The 12,829-nt window shown below is 43.9% G+C and overlaps 1 protein-coding gene across 1 annotated transcript in view; it reads right to left on the bottom strand.

The window, feature by feature from the left end:
• Window positions 1-7,849: 7,849 nt before the first annotated feature.
• FAM83A (family with sequence similarity 83 member A) overlaps window positions 7,850-12,829 on the bottom strand; it is a 25,262-nt gene continuing 20,282 nt past the window's right edge. The window contains exon 4 of the mRNA XM_044668975.1: window positions 7,850-8,402. Coding sequence (XP_044524910.1) covers window positions 7,850-8,402 — 553 coding nt within the window. The remainder of the gene's footprint in view (window positions 8,403-12,829) is intronic.

Raw genomic sequence — 12,829 nt, 5'->3', positions numbered from 1 at the left:
TCTGGAAGCCTTCCCAAACCTAAGGACTTCTGACAACTGGCCCTAAGGACTGTATCATCTAAGTATCTAGCAAATCCACCTAACCTTACCTATTTATTTTTTATTTCAGTTGTAACATCTAAAATCCCTCTAGGATACTTCCACATTACACTGTACTCCCCCCCCCCCCCAAGCCCTCTTAAGAAGAAGTATGTTGACATTTAAAAATAGGAAAATGTCAAGAATAAATCCTCTGAGCTTTTTCCACTTTATAGATCCCATTCTTAAGAAAGAGCCATCAGTAGAATGTACTGTTGCAAGAGAAATTCATTCTGCCAACCCAGAAGAAGACTCATTAGGTTTTTCAGCAGAAATAGATACAAGAGAGACTTATGTCTATAGGGCAAGGCCTCAGTAGGGCTTTCAGAGGGCTTATTCAGGATGGAATCAGCAGTTTCCTTGATGTGTGAAGCTCTCCAGCCATTCTGCTTTGGCAGCTCCAGGAAAACAGATGTGGGTTGCTACGAAGATGTGGGCAACCCTGGAGAGGCAAGTTCTGTAAAGAACAATCAGCACCGGCACACAGTCCCTCCTTGGAGCCTGCGCAGAACTAGCCAAGAAGTGACCTAGAGTCACCCCAGGGTGTTTAACATATTGTTAGCATCCCATTTGCATTGTGAATCACTGATAAAGTCGAGTCTATCTCTCTTATAGCGAGGCTGAAGCCACCCAAACAATTGACTCCTTCCTTGACAACCAAGCAAGATAAAAAGCATTCTTGAAAACCCCTATGGGCCACTCCACCAAGCTTCCTCCCTTAATAATAAAGCTTGTTTCCTGGCTATGGAGACTGCCTGAGTTGTCAATTTTTGGGGGGGAGACCCTTTAGGGACAACAGTGCTACTACCCCAGATCTCTCTTTTTTAGGGGAGAGGGTCTTCTGCCTTGTGACAAAGGACCATTTCTCTAGGCACGATCCCCACCCTCCTACTGCCTGTTTGCTGGAAACATTACCCTTTTCTGTAATCTATGCCTAGAAAATTCTACTCTGGAACCATGTGTTCCTTGACAATACGTACTGGCTCTTTGCCTGTTATATCAGAGATGGGAAATCAATCACACCTACTTGAGGGAGATGTTTCCCTTCCCTATAAAATCCATAGCCCTCCCCCTGCATCATCAAGCTGCCCCCATTTGGAGTGTCCTAGTATCCTTTTCCTGCCCTCAGTTTGGAGGTTTTACATGCTGCCCTTGTTGCCCCTATCCCTGTGTTTTTGTCCTTGGGTATCTCCTTAAGTCAAGCCTTCTCTTACATGAAAAAAAAAAAGTACTAGAATGAAGGCCTGGTGCTTTAAGCATTCACAAAAGGCCAGTTTCTTTTTGGAATCCTTTAAACTCCCAGATTCCTCCAGTGTACCAGGACAGATTGGTGCCAGAAGGATCAGACTAGTGGCTCTCTTTTTGGAATAACCTGATATCCTTCAGATGATTAGCTCACTGGGAAATCCAGGGAGGAAAGGTGAGGCTTCCAGGAAGGACCATGTCAAAGACCACCAAAGTTGAATGGGGACTCGGGCTTTCCTCTTCCATTCTTCTACTTCTCAAACTGGCTTATACATAGTTCTGATTTACATGAATTTCAGAGTTGGAAGGGTCTTCACAGGCCATCTGGCCCAATCCATGCCCCCAAAGAATCCTTTCTACAACATACTCGACAAGCAGACATCTAGCCTTTGCTTGAAGACTTCCACTGAGGGGAACCCAACCACCTTCCCAAGGAGCTCATTCTGCTTTTAAATTGCAACAGCAGTTGTTGGCAGAGAGGCTTTTCCATAGCCAAAGTGTGACCTTAATTCCAGGGCCCCAGAGACTTGAAATGTGTGCATTTGGGAGAATGAGTCCTCTAGTTTATGACCCAATTTCCATGGATCATTCCTTTCAACTTCCTTAAGGATTGCTAAAATATTCCCCCTTTTGGGTCCAGTGATGACCAAACAAACCCACCACACTACTGTGGGGTAGGACTGCCAACCCTACTTGCCAAGGTGATTTCAGTCCCAGGAAATTCCAGGTGTTTACCCAAAACTACTCAGAAGGCAGGAGAATCTATGGTGGCTTTGCTTCTCCATCTTTTTCATGAGGGGTTGGGGGTTTAATTCCTCAGACATTATTTGTCTCCATTGAGCTTGGTTTCATTTGGAGGGAGTGGGACAGGACTTAGTGGGTACCGGGAAAAAATGGCTTTCAAGATGGTGGAAAAAAAACAAATTTCATGAGATGCCCTGTCTCAGAGCTAAAACAAAATGTTTTATTTGATGAGATTTTTTTAAGTCTTATGGTCAAATGCTTTCCCATCCCTCCTCCAAGTTTACTTGAAAAGCTTGTTAAATTGGGCTGTTACCTTGGGATGAGAATCTTTAACTGTGATTGCTATAAGTTCATGAATTACAGATGGAATTTGAAAATTTGCAAACCAAAGCTAGTGTTTCCACCTTCAAAAAAACCCAAACAACTGATTCTGCTAAGCAGAGAAATCTGAATGCATGAGTGGGGAAGATCATGGGTGATGAATTTTTCAATGTTTCTTTAATTGTTTGAAGCAATAAGGGCAGCTGAACAGCAGAATGAGGCTAGACAAAAATGGAAAAACTAAAAAGCAGAATGAAATCCAGAGCAGGTTAAGGCCAGCCTGAAACAGGAGGAAGACAACTTCGTTGGCAGACAGTGAAAACAGAAAGGATCAGTTTATTTCACATATGATGATACCCCTTATAGTTAACTTGTCAGAGAAATGTGTGGAAAGTGCTGTATAGACCTTCAGTCACTGTGATGATGTTAAATAATGTTTTGTCTTTCTTTCCTTTGCTTGAGCAACTTGTCTGCCACTGCCAACTTTAGTAGGACACTTACTAATATTGATGGAAAAAAGGAATTAACCAGCTGTATGATTTATCAGTGCATATTGTGTTCCTGTTTGGTGCCATATATAAGACTGAACACTTTTTTTTTTTTTTTGGCAGACCTGCTAAAAAGGAAAGGACCAAACTAGTGCTTGAAGTTATTGTTGCTGTCTGGACGTGCCGATAAATCAGCAACCCAGCAAGACTTTATTGAGCATCTGTGGCTTCAAGGCTCCAACTGGTGCTACCAAGCCCTGAATTGGTCCCAGGTGCTTTTGAACAGTGAGAAGGATTAGAGTGTGAGCAGTCTCATGAAGGTGAGAGGTGATGATGGCAGTGGGGAGAAAGTTTTCTCTTAACCATCCCCCAACTCCACTCCCCAACCTGGTTGACCACAAGATCCTCTAGTATATTTTTTGAATATTCCAAAGACATATTGGCTGGATTTACAACATCAAAGCAGGATTAAAGGAAGCAAAGTCCAAAAACCCAGTTTGTCATCAGCCTCAGAGGCAAATGTAACAAGTTACTTTTAAGTGCAAGGAGTGTTGAAGTATGGAAAATTCACATAGTATTGTGATAGGTCCCTTTAGTCTCCCTGAAAAACCATCTGATTCTAAGCTGAGGCTCCAGTTTCTCCTCGGAGACCAGAGCTGGGTTGGGATCTTCCTCCTTTTGTTTGAATCTTGGGAGGAATGACTGGATTAGGGGCAGGGCTGAGCAGCCACTTGACCCACTTGAAAGATTAAATCAAGAGCTCTAGTCCACCATGTTGGAAAGTATGTTGATCCTTGATTTAAGAGTGTGATGGGTAGTAGTCATGATGGAGTTACCCAGCTGCTTGGCCAGGAGGAAGGGGTGTATTGGTGTGCTCCTGAAGCCCATCTCTTCCTGTGATGAAATAGTGTTGGAGGAATTGAGATCTCTTCAATCTGTCTCTTCAGTGACTGTTTACCAATCAGAGATGTCTTGGGATGTGCAGGGGAGGGTCCGAGTGGTGACATCCTAAGGTACATATTGGCCTTTGTGCTCTCTTTTTGGCCCCACTTTTTTGTCCCCCTTAACTCTTTTTGGTATCCGATTAGGTTGTGGAGGGAGTCTACTGTTTAGTTTGCTTGAGAAGTCAGTTAATCAATTTAAAATTAAGAACTACTCCCTCTCAAGAATCTCAGTCATTACAAAAGCATATTACTGACCAAAGATGAGGTCCAAGTATGTGTGAGGGACAGGGAACCCTCCTCAAGAAGGCTGTTTATAAACTAAATCAGGGATCCCTTTATGAACATGTCTTTGATAGCACAGATGCATGGGAAAGGATACAAGGAGTGGATACGAAGGGTGCCAAAGAACCTTTCCTTACAGTAAGGTGGCTGAGAATTCTAAAAATTCTTTCATTTTTCTCCCCCATTCTCCACCCCCTCCAAGAGTCAACTTTTGAGTAGCGGGTCCCACACTAGCATGGAATTCACTCCCTGGCCTGTTTTATTGTAATTTAAAATTTTAATTCCACCCCTTTGGCAATGACAGTGTGCATGCCCAGTTGGGTATAGTTGTCCCCAGGTGGAATCAGCTTATTGATGAGGGGAGTTTGCTAATCCTCTGTGGACTTTGAAGCCTAGCCATAAGACAGATTGTCTCTTCTAGGGAAACTTCCCTTCCTTCCTCCAGAATCTTTTATATCTGGAAACTTCCATTCTTGAAACATAAATGTCCAATGCCCCATACTATTCAATCTGCAGCAGCACCCTTGTTATATTAGAAATGGAAAATCAGTTGGATGCACCTAAGGGAGACTGACCCTTACCTTCCCTAGAAAACCTGAGCACTGTGGCCATGGCATCCCTTCTATGCCTGGGTTTGCAGGAATTTGCTACTGGCATACTTTCTGGGTATTAAGTCATGGCTCTGATGCAGAGCTGCCTACGACTGTCTTAATTATATCTTTTCCTTTGTAGCACCTGCCCCTGTGCTTCTGCCTTTGGATATCACCATTAGCCAAACCTTCCTTTGTGTGAGTTAAAACATGCCATAATAAAGTCTTAGTGCTTTGAGCATTCATTCATTCATTGGTCAGTCTGATGAAAAAAAAAGTTGGGATACCTTTCAATTCTAATAGTGACTTCAGTGACCTAGGATTAGCTCCCATAGATACCTTTACTTCTAGATTTTGAAGGACCTACAAGAGTATTTTTCCCCACTTCAGGACCTCTGCCATGGTTTACCTTTGCTGTATTACAAATCCTTACCTAAGAAAGCATTATTAGTAAGTCCCCTTAAAGCATGTCTTGTAGAAAGAGACACAAAAGTTTGTGTTGATGCTTAGATTTGTCTGAAATATTTATGGTTTCTCCTTGCAGTTTTTTCTGACACATGCTCTTCAAAAGGAAGCTGTGAAAGTAAATGACAGCTTCTCTATGTCAAACAGCTCCCAGGATCAAGTAGGGAAAAAAGATAGAGCCTCTGCATGGGATTCATCTCAGCCACTCTGAAGAAGCACATTGAGAATAAGGAAACTGCATGGGAGCACAAGGTAAGAGAACACTTTCTACCATTCATCGCTAACTGCCATGTCACAGGGTTAGGGAAACAGGTTTGTTTGTGTGGCCCTTAGGAATTCATACCTGCTAAGGGTTCATTAATGAGGCAATTCCTAGAATTTGTGGGTGCCTGGAGACGAAGCCAGGGTCAATAACAGATGAATAAATAGGTTTGTGTAGGAAAAATGGCCTGGGACTGGGATTGGGGTACAAAGTGAGGGTCTGAGAGTAAAGATGGTACAGAGCAGGCAGAGGGACTAGAACTCAGTGAAGTTGATTGTACTGAACATCTATTTTTTTCAAAGTCATATTGATGCTTCTTGATTTTTATAGCCCAGTAATTTCCTGCTATACCTTCAACCCCTACCACTGAACCTTCCCTTTAAATGAAGAAAAACAATTATTAGCCAGACCTTGCTTGACAGAATGACCACTTTCAAAGGCACAGGGAGGGGAGCCCATTCTCTAAGACCTCAGTGACTAATTTTAATTAACCTTGGGTTTGATTATCTTTTAGTGGTGTTTTCATTTGCGTTATAGTCATGTATATTGTTTTTCTGGCTCTGCTTACTTTACTATACATCAGTTCATATAAGTCTTTCCAATTGTTTCCCAGAGATCCTTCTATTTATCCATTTTTACATCACAATAATAATCTATTCTCTTAAAATATCACAGTTTATACAATGATTATTATCCCAGGTGGCATGCATTCCCTCCACCCCCTAGTTTCTATTTCTTTGCTATCACCAAAAAAAAAAAAAGTGTTGCTATGAATATTTTCATGTATATCAGACTTTTCTTTTGGTCTTTGACCACCTTAGGGTAAAATGCCCAAATAGTGAGCTTTGATGGATCAAATTTAGTGACTTAAAAAAAAAAATCCTTACTTTCTGTCTTAGTAACAACTCTAAGACAGAAGGGCAAGGGCTAGACAAATGAGGTTAAGTGACTTGCCCAGAGTTCATGTATCTCGGAAATACCTGAGGCCAGATTTGGACCCAGGTCCTCCCAACTCCAGGTTTGGCAACTCTATCTACTGTGCTACCTGGCTGCCCCTAAATTTAGGGTCTTTAGAACTTCCAAGGATCTCTTTCGAATCCTCTTGCCAGTGGATTCACTGATTTCCTGTCTGTGTTATCATCTTAGCGGAATCCAACATCTGATTTTTTTCTTCCCATCGGCTGTAATGAGAGATATCACAGCTCTGATGGGGAAAACATTGGTATCTGGGTGATGAACCAGCAGTTTAATGACTGTTAGTGTTAGGAGAGAGAAGAAGAAAGCACAGAACAAAAGAGAGTTGGGCTGTTTGTCAGTCTTCCTCAAAATGGAGTCAGGAACATTCTGTAAAGGTGGACAGGAATTTGTGACTGAAAGGAACCAGGCCCCAGGGAGAGCTGATTCATTCCAACTTTAAAGCATCTTGACGGCGTCACTAATGGAAGGCACCAAGGAGAGCTCTTTGGCCTCAGCAGAAAGTGATTTCTGGCTTTGAGTGGTGGGATCTGATGACCACTGGCTGAGAGCAAACCAGCCACAGCAGATCAAGTTGGGAGGTTGGGGCTTGGGGGGTGCTGAGGGAAGAGCTGGCTAGTGAAGCGGTCCTGTCCTGGGGGGCCACAAGTGTCCTTTCCACGCAGTCTGTTCATCAGCCGTAGCTGGTAGATGTGGATGGATACTCACTCTTATGTACTCCAAGCAGTTCATGTGTAGAGATGTTCCCCCAGATGCCCCTGGGCCTCATGATAGCACAGGCTCTCCAGGAATCCTGGTAGCCTATTAGGATCCCCTGCCCCCCCTCCCCCCAAAAGCTCCTCAGGAACCCCTCTCTCCAGCCCAAGCCAATATATCTTTTGACCCAAATCAGCACTGCGCCCTCCTGACCCCTAGGTAGACCTTTGTCTAGACCACACACTCCTTTGCCAGGGTTAATGCCTGAAATTATCTGAGAATTGCAGGGGAAGACAGCTTAAGGATCTGGAGGCAGGAGAATAATTCTATCATTATCAAGTGGCGTATTACCTCCATAAAACACAAAATCTTCAAATCTTCCTGGGAGAGTGGAGACTAATTTTCCACTCTTTTTTGTCTTTGCATCCCCAGTGGTCAGTTTAGGCCTAGAGGTATTCAATACAAGTTGAATCGAATAGAGACTCAGAATATGCTTAAGTCAGTGAGCCCCAGTCGAAGTTACCTAGGAATACCAAGGACTGGAGGCCTCCCCAGGAAAGGGAATGGGAGGCTGCTTTGTCTGAGAGTCCTTAAATCTCTGCAGGAATTTTTTCCTGAGTTAATACCTCCAATTGAAGGCATCATCGAATCCCTTGGCCTTCCAAGGAGGACCCGAGGCCTGGGAATGTAGGACTACAAACGGGACGTCCTAGCTGGGGGTACGGGAGGACTCGGCCCCTACCCGGTATTGTTGAGGGACTAATCTGACACCAGGCGAAGCTGGGAAAAGGGCCTCCAGCCAGGGGCCTGCCTGGGCCCGAGGCCCAAGTCCTCTAGCCGCAGCCTCCCAGGCCTGTAGACATTGAGATTGCTATAGAGGCCTGCAGGGCCTTCGGGGACGTAATGCCTCGTCTGGTAGCTAACCTGAGGAGGCTGGGGCTGGGGTGCCCAGGGGACATAACTCTGGAAGGAGCGGGCCCTGGGAAGTGGGGGGTTTGGAGCTGAGGGGCTACTGGTCCCTGAAGACACAGTGTGAGACTGGTGGTGGGCATCGCCACTAGCGGAGGGGTTGCTGAAGGGGTCGGAGGGTGTGTGGTCACTGGATGGACAGCTGCTGTCAGTGAAGCTGTCCTGAGGGAACGCAGACCCTCCCCTTGGCCGGAGGGGCCTGACCAGCCCAGGAGATCGCTGGCCCATCACAGGTTTGGAGGAGGCGTACAGATGGCGGAACTCCTCCTCAAACAGCTCCACCGGCTGGCCCGTGAACTTGGACAGGAAGTTCCTGTGGACTTGGCCACATAGCCATGAGAAACTAGAAGGTAAGAGAGAGACAGGGACTAAAGAGTATGAGTGAGACGAGGCAGGAGCAGGAGGAAGAGGCAGCCTGAATCGACAAACCGCTGGGTTTTAGATCAAGGGCCAGAGCGGTAGCTTCGGGGGGCCCTGAGGCCCCGGCTTAGGAAGCGCCCCCCTCCCCTCCTCTCTGGCTGCTCAGACCCCCTACCCCCCAAGGCCGGCGGCCCCTGGGAAGAGTTTCAGCTGTAGCAGTTACAGTATTAGAGAAAAACATGGGCTGTGTCTTCTCTGTGTTCCTGGTCCTTAGCTCAAGACTGTAACCACACATGATGCACCTTGAATTCAGTCTTGGGCCATACAAGTCAAGTGGGAATAGAAGCCCACCTTTGTCACATTCTGGATGACCTACAACTTCTTTGCCCAATAAAATACTAGTCCTGTCTGCTCCCCTTGTCACCCAGTGGGGCAGTACCCCGTAACAAAAGAAACAAAAGAAACAATGAATAAAAAAGTGCTTTTAAAGCATGGGAATGCAGGGGGAGGGGAAGAAAGTGGGTCCAGAATGCAAAGACATTCATTCTCTTTGGGAGGTTGTAAAATGTCCATGGAAGAAAGTTTGTTGGCCCCCAAAGTGAGGAGGGTGATAGCATCCTTAGACTTGTTGGAAAGAAAAGGAAGAATCTCGATCAGAAGTTAGCTTATTCAGGCTCATGTTTAAAAAGGGAACATCTTCCCATTTAAATGTTATAGGTTTCTACACCAGTATTTTTTTTTAAACCCTTACCTTCTATCCTAGAATTGATACTGAGTATTGGTTCCAAGGCAAAAGAGTGGTTAAGGGCCTAGGCAAGGGGAGGGGTTAAGGGGACTTGTCCAGGGTCACCTAGCTAGAAAATGTCTGAGGCCAAATTTGAACCCAGGATCTCCCATCTCTGAGCCTATCAAATCCACTGGAGCCATTGAGATACATTTTTGAAAGGCTATACTTAAATCTAGATAGGCAGGCTGCTAGGTTGCCCAGTCAAGAATACTTTTTTTATGACTTTCTATTATCAGAAGGCTCTTGAACTCAACCTGTAAAGGCTTGGATTCAAGGTGATTATTATAGTCTTTCCTTCTTCCCTCCCTTGCCCCCCCCCCTTCTTCCCTTCCCTTTTTCTCCCTTCCCTCTTCCCTCTCCCCTTTCCTCCCCCCTCCTCCTCCCCTTCCCTTCTCCTTCCATCCTCGGTTCATCCTTTCCTTCCCCTTCCTATAACTCACTTGCTAGGGGAAGATGGCTAGGAGCCTTTATAAATCTTTAACTAAACTTTCATTATCGCTCTTTTCACACTTTGTTCTCCTATCCTGTCAGGTAAGATTAAGGGAAAGGGGGAGCTCCTAGCTGTCGAAATCACACTGCTGTAATGATGTTGCAGGAAAGGCACTAGGGCTTGGATAGTAAGTTAGACCCAAGTTCAGATCCTGCCTCACTCCCTGGGCAAATCACTGATCTCACTGGTTCAATTTCTTCATCTATAAAATGGAGGTAAGTGGTATTGCCTAGCTCCTAGAGCTGTTGTGGAAACCAAAAATAAGATATGTAAAAAACTTTGCAAACCTTAAAACACTATACGAATATTCGCTATTACCCTCTAGCACCTCCCTAGATATCAACAAAACATGCTCCAGAGGATGACTAGCGAATTCAAGATGTCCTGACAACACCAGGGGGGTACAGTGTGGAGTTCACAGGATTTGGAGTCAGACTACCTAGACTTGATTCCTGCCTGATTTTCATGGGTGAGTCCTTTGAGCCTCAGTTTCCTCCTGTGCAAAGCAAGGTGGTCAGAATGGCCAAACCAGTTAGGATCTAAGAATGTAACTGAATAGTATGACACCATAAGAAATGACCAGTTTCAGAGAAGCCCAGAAAGACTCCCAAGAATTGATACAGAGCAAAGAAAGCAGAACCATTTATGACTCTAATATATGTAGAAACTGAAAACTGAAAGACTTCAGAACTCTGATCAATGCAGTAACCAGTTGGGACTTCTAAAAGCTGATGATGTAGAAAGGTGATGGACTAAAGAGTGAGACACATTTTCAGAGAGATCCAATGTGTAAAGATTTGTTTTGTTTAGCTGTATTTGTCACAGTCTTCTATCTGGGTGGCAGAGGAAAGGGTAGATAGGAAAGGGTCCTTACCTCTAAAAAAAGAAGAAAATAAAGAGCATGGATAAAACTTTAAGAAAAATACCCAGGAGGCAACTAGGTGACTCAGTGGATTGAGAGCTGGACCTAGAGATGGGAGGTCTTGGGTTCAGATCTGACCTCAAGACTCTTCCTAGTTTTGTGACCCTGGGCAAGTCACTTAACCCCACCATTTCCTGGCCCTTACCTCTCTTCTTCCTTAGAATTGATACGAAGACAGAAGTTAAGGGTTTTTTTAAAAAGGAAAGAAATATGTGTACTTTTTTTTTTAAGCCCACTTGAATTCTAATATTCTTTCCTACATTTCAAATTTAGTCTTCACAGGCCATTTGGAATATCTAATTTAGAGCCATACTCCATTATTGAACTGGGTGTGTCTAAAGGCTGTCAGAGTAGATTAGGCTGTATTCCATGTTACAAGTCAAGACAGATGCCTCTGATAACTCATCCACAGAACCTTCTCATATATATGTGTGTATAATGTATTATAATGAAGGGGATTCCCCAGGCCCTCAGGGCTTAGGAGACAGACTATCCTAAATATTCTCCCTATTAAAAAACAAAGGAAGCACCAAAGCCCAGAAGCTAGTATCTTGCCAAAAGATGTCTCAGGAAACATTTAATGTCTACTCTATGCAGGGTATGACACTAGGTGCTAGGGAGACACAGACATAAAATGACACAGTCCTGACTTTCAAGCTTATATTCTACAGGGAAGACAGTTCATCTGGAGTTAGCTCTGAGGCCTCTTAAGAGACCTTGTATATGTGTTTGTATGGAGAGGTCATTCCCAGTTTCGGAGCCAACTCCCACCTGCTTTGGAGAGGGACCCTCTTTTGCTGCCACAGTCAAGAGAAAGACTCTTAGGTGATCCATCTGTGATACATGTTCTTTGGTTCTGCCTGAGTTTGTTGGAAGAGTCCTTAATCACAATAGTAAAAAGATTTCAAGTGGCTTTCATCCCACTTCCACACCTCTATCTCTTCACCCCTCTTTAGGCCAAGGTGCCCTCATCTCCATTTCTGTGGGTCTAGTTGAAAAAAGGCATAGTTGCCATTATTTAGTCTCTATCTCTTTGCTTTTATAGGTTCTTATCTGTAGGGTGGGTACACTAAGTCCGAACCTAGGCATTTTAATTGGGGGGAGGGGGCAGGGAGCAGAGAATAGACATTGAGATGGACATGACTTGCTAAATGATCAGATCCACAGCACTTTTTTTAAGTGCTTCATTTTAGGGATTTTCTAATAACAATCACTGGCATTTATATGTTGCTTTAAGGTTTGCAAAGGACTTTGCAAATATTTCATGTTAACCTCAAAAAAAGGAAGTGCTATTATTATCCCCATTTTACAGATGAAGAAACTGAGACAACAGATTAAGTGACTTGTCTGGGGTAATACTTGAATCTGGGTCTTCCTGGCTCTAAATCCTGTAGCCCCCCCCTTCACCCTCTAGCTGCCTAATCATAATAATAGGTAGCTTTTGTAGAGTACTTAAAGGAACTTTACACTCATAACCTCATTTGATCCTCACCACATATCTGTAGGTGCTGTTATCTCTATTTTACAGATAAGAAAACCGGTAGACTGAATGTCTGGGCCTGCAGGGGCATTCTCCCGGCCTCATAAGTAATGGAGGTGTCATTTGAACTCAGGTCTTCCTAACTCCAAATCTAGCATTCTTTCCATCAGTTGCCAGCTCTGCTCCCATGCTTCAAAGATGATCCTGGCAACAGACTTTCTGAAGATCACTCAGAAGCTAAGGCCAGGAAGGCTCATGTTGGTGAAGGATTATTTGACCATGGCCACACTGGAAACAAATCTCTTAAAATAGTAGTATATTATGAATCTAAAATAATATTAATATTCAAACAACTCTGGTTCCCCCTTAATGGGTAAAGCAGTGGCCTATTGTGTGGCTAATCATGTTTGCCAGTTAAATTCATTGCCTTTTTCCAAATAACTATGGTTAATATTGCTATAAAGGATTATAACTATAGCAACAATTACCCTGATGATAATCAGTAGAGCCTAAAGAAATCTCAAGCAGGGGACTGAGGACTTATTCTCCCAAAGATAGTACCACTGGATCTTCTTGTGTGAATTTCAAAATCAATCAACAAAGACAATTTGAGGGCTCATAGGAAAAGACTGACCCATTGTCCTTGTGAGGAAGGAGGGAAATGAGCATTTTTGAGAGTTTAATGTAAAGATTCACCTTCCCCAAAGAAATACCTTGGGCTTGAGTAGGGA

Source organism: Gracilinanus agilis, chromosome 1, assembly GCF_016433145.1.
Source record: "Gracilinanus agilis isolate LMUSP501 chromosome 1, AgileGrace, whole genome shotgun sequence".
NCBI classification, from domain to species: Eukaryota; Metazoa; Chordata; class Mammalia; order Didelphimorphia; family Didelphidae; genus Gracilinanus; species Gracilinanus agilis.
The sequence above is the reverse complement of the archived record's forward strand: the minus strand, read 5'-3'. Positions and strand labels throughout refer to the sequence as shown.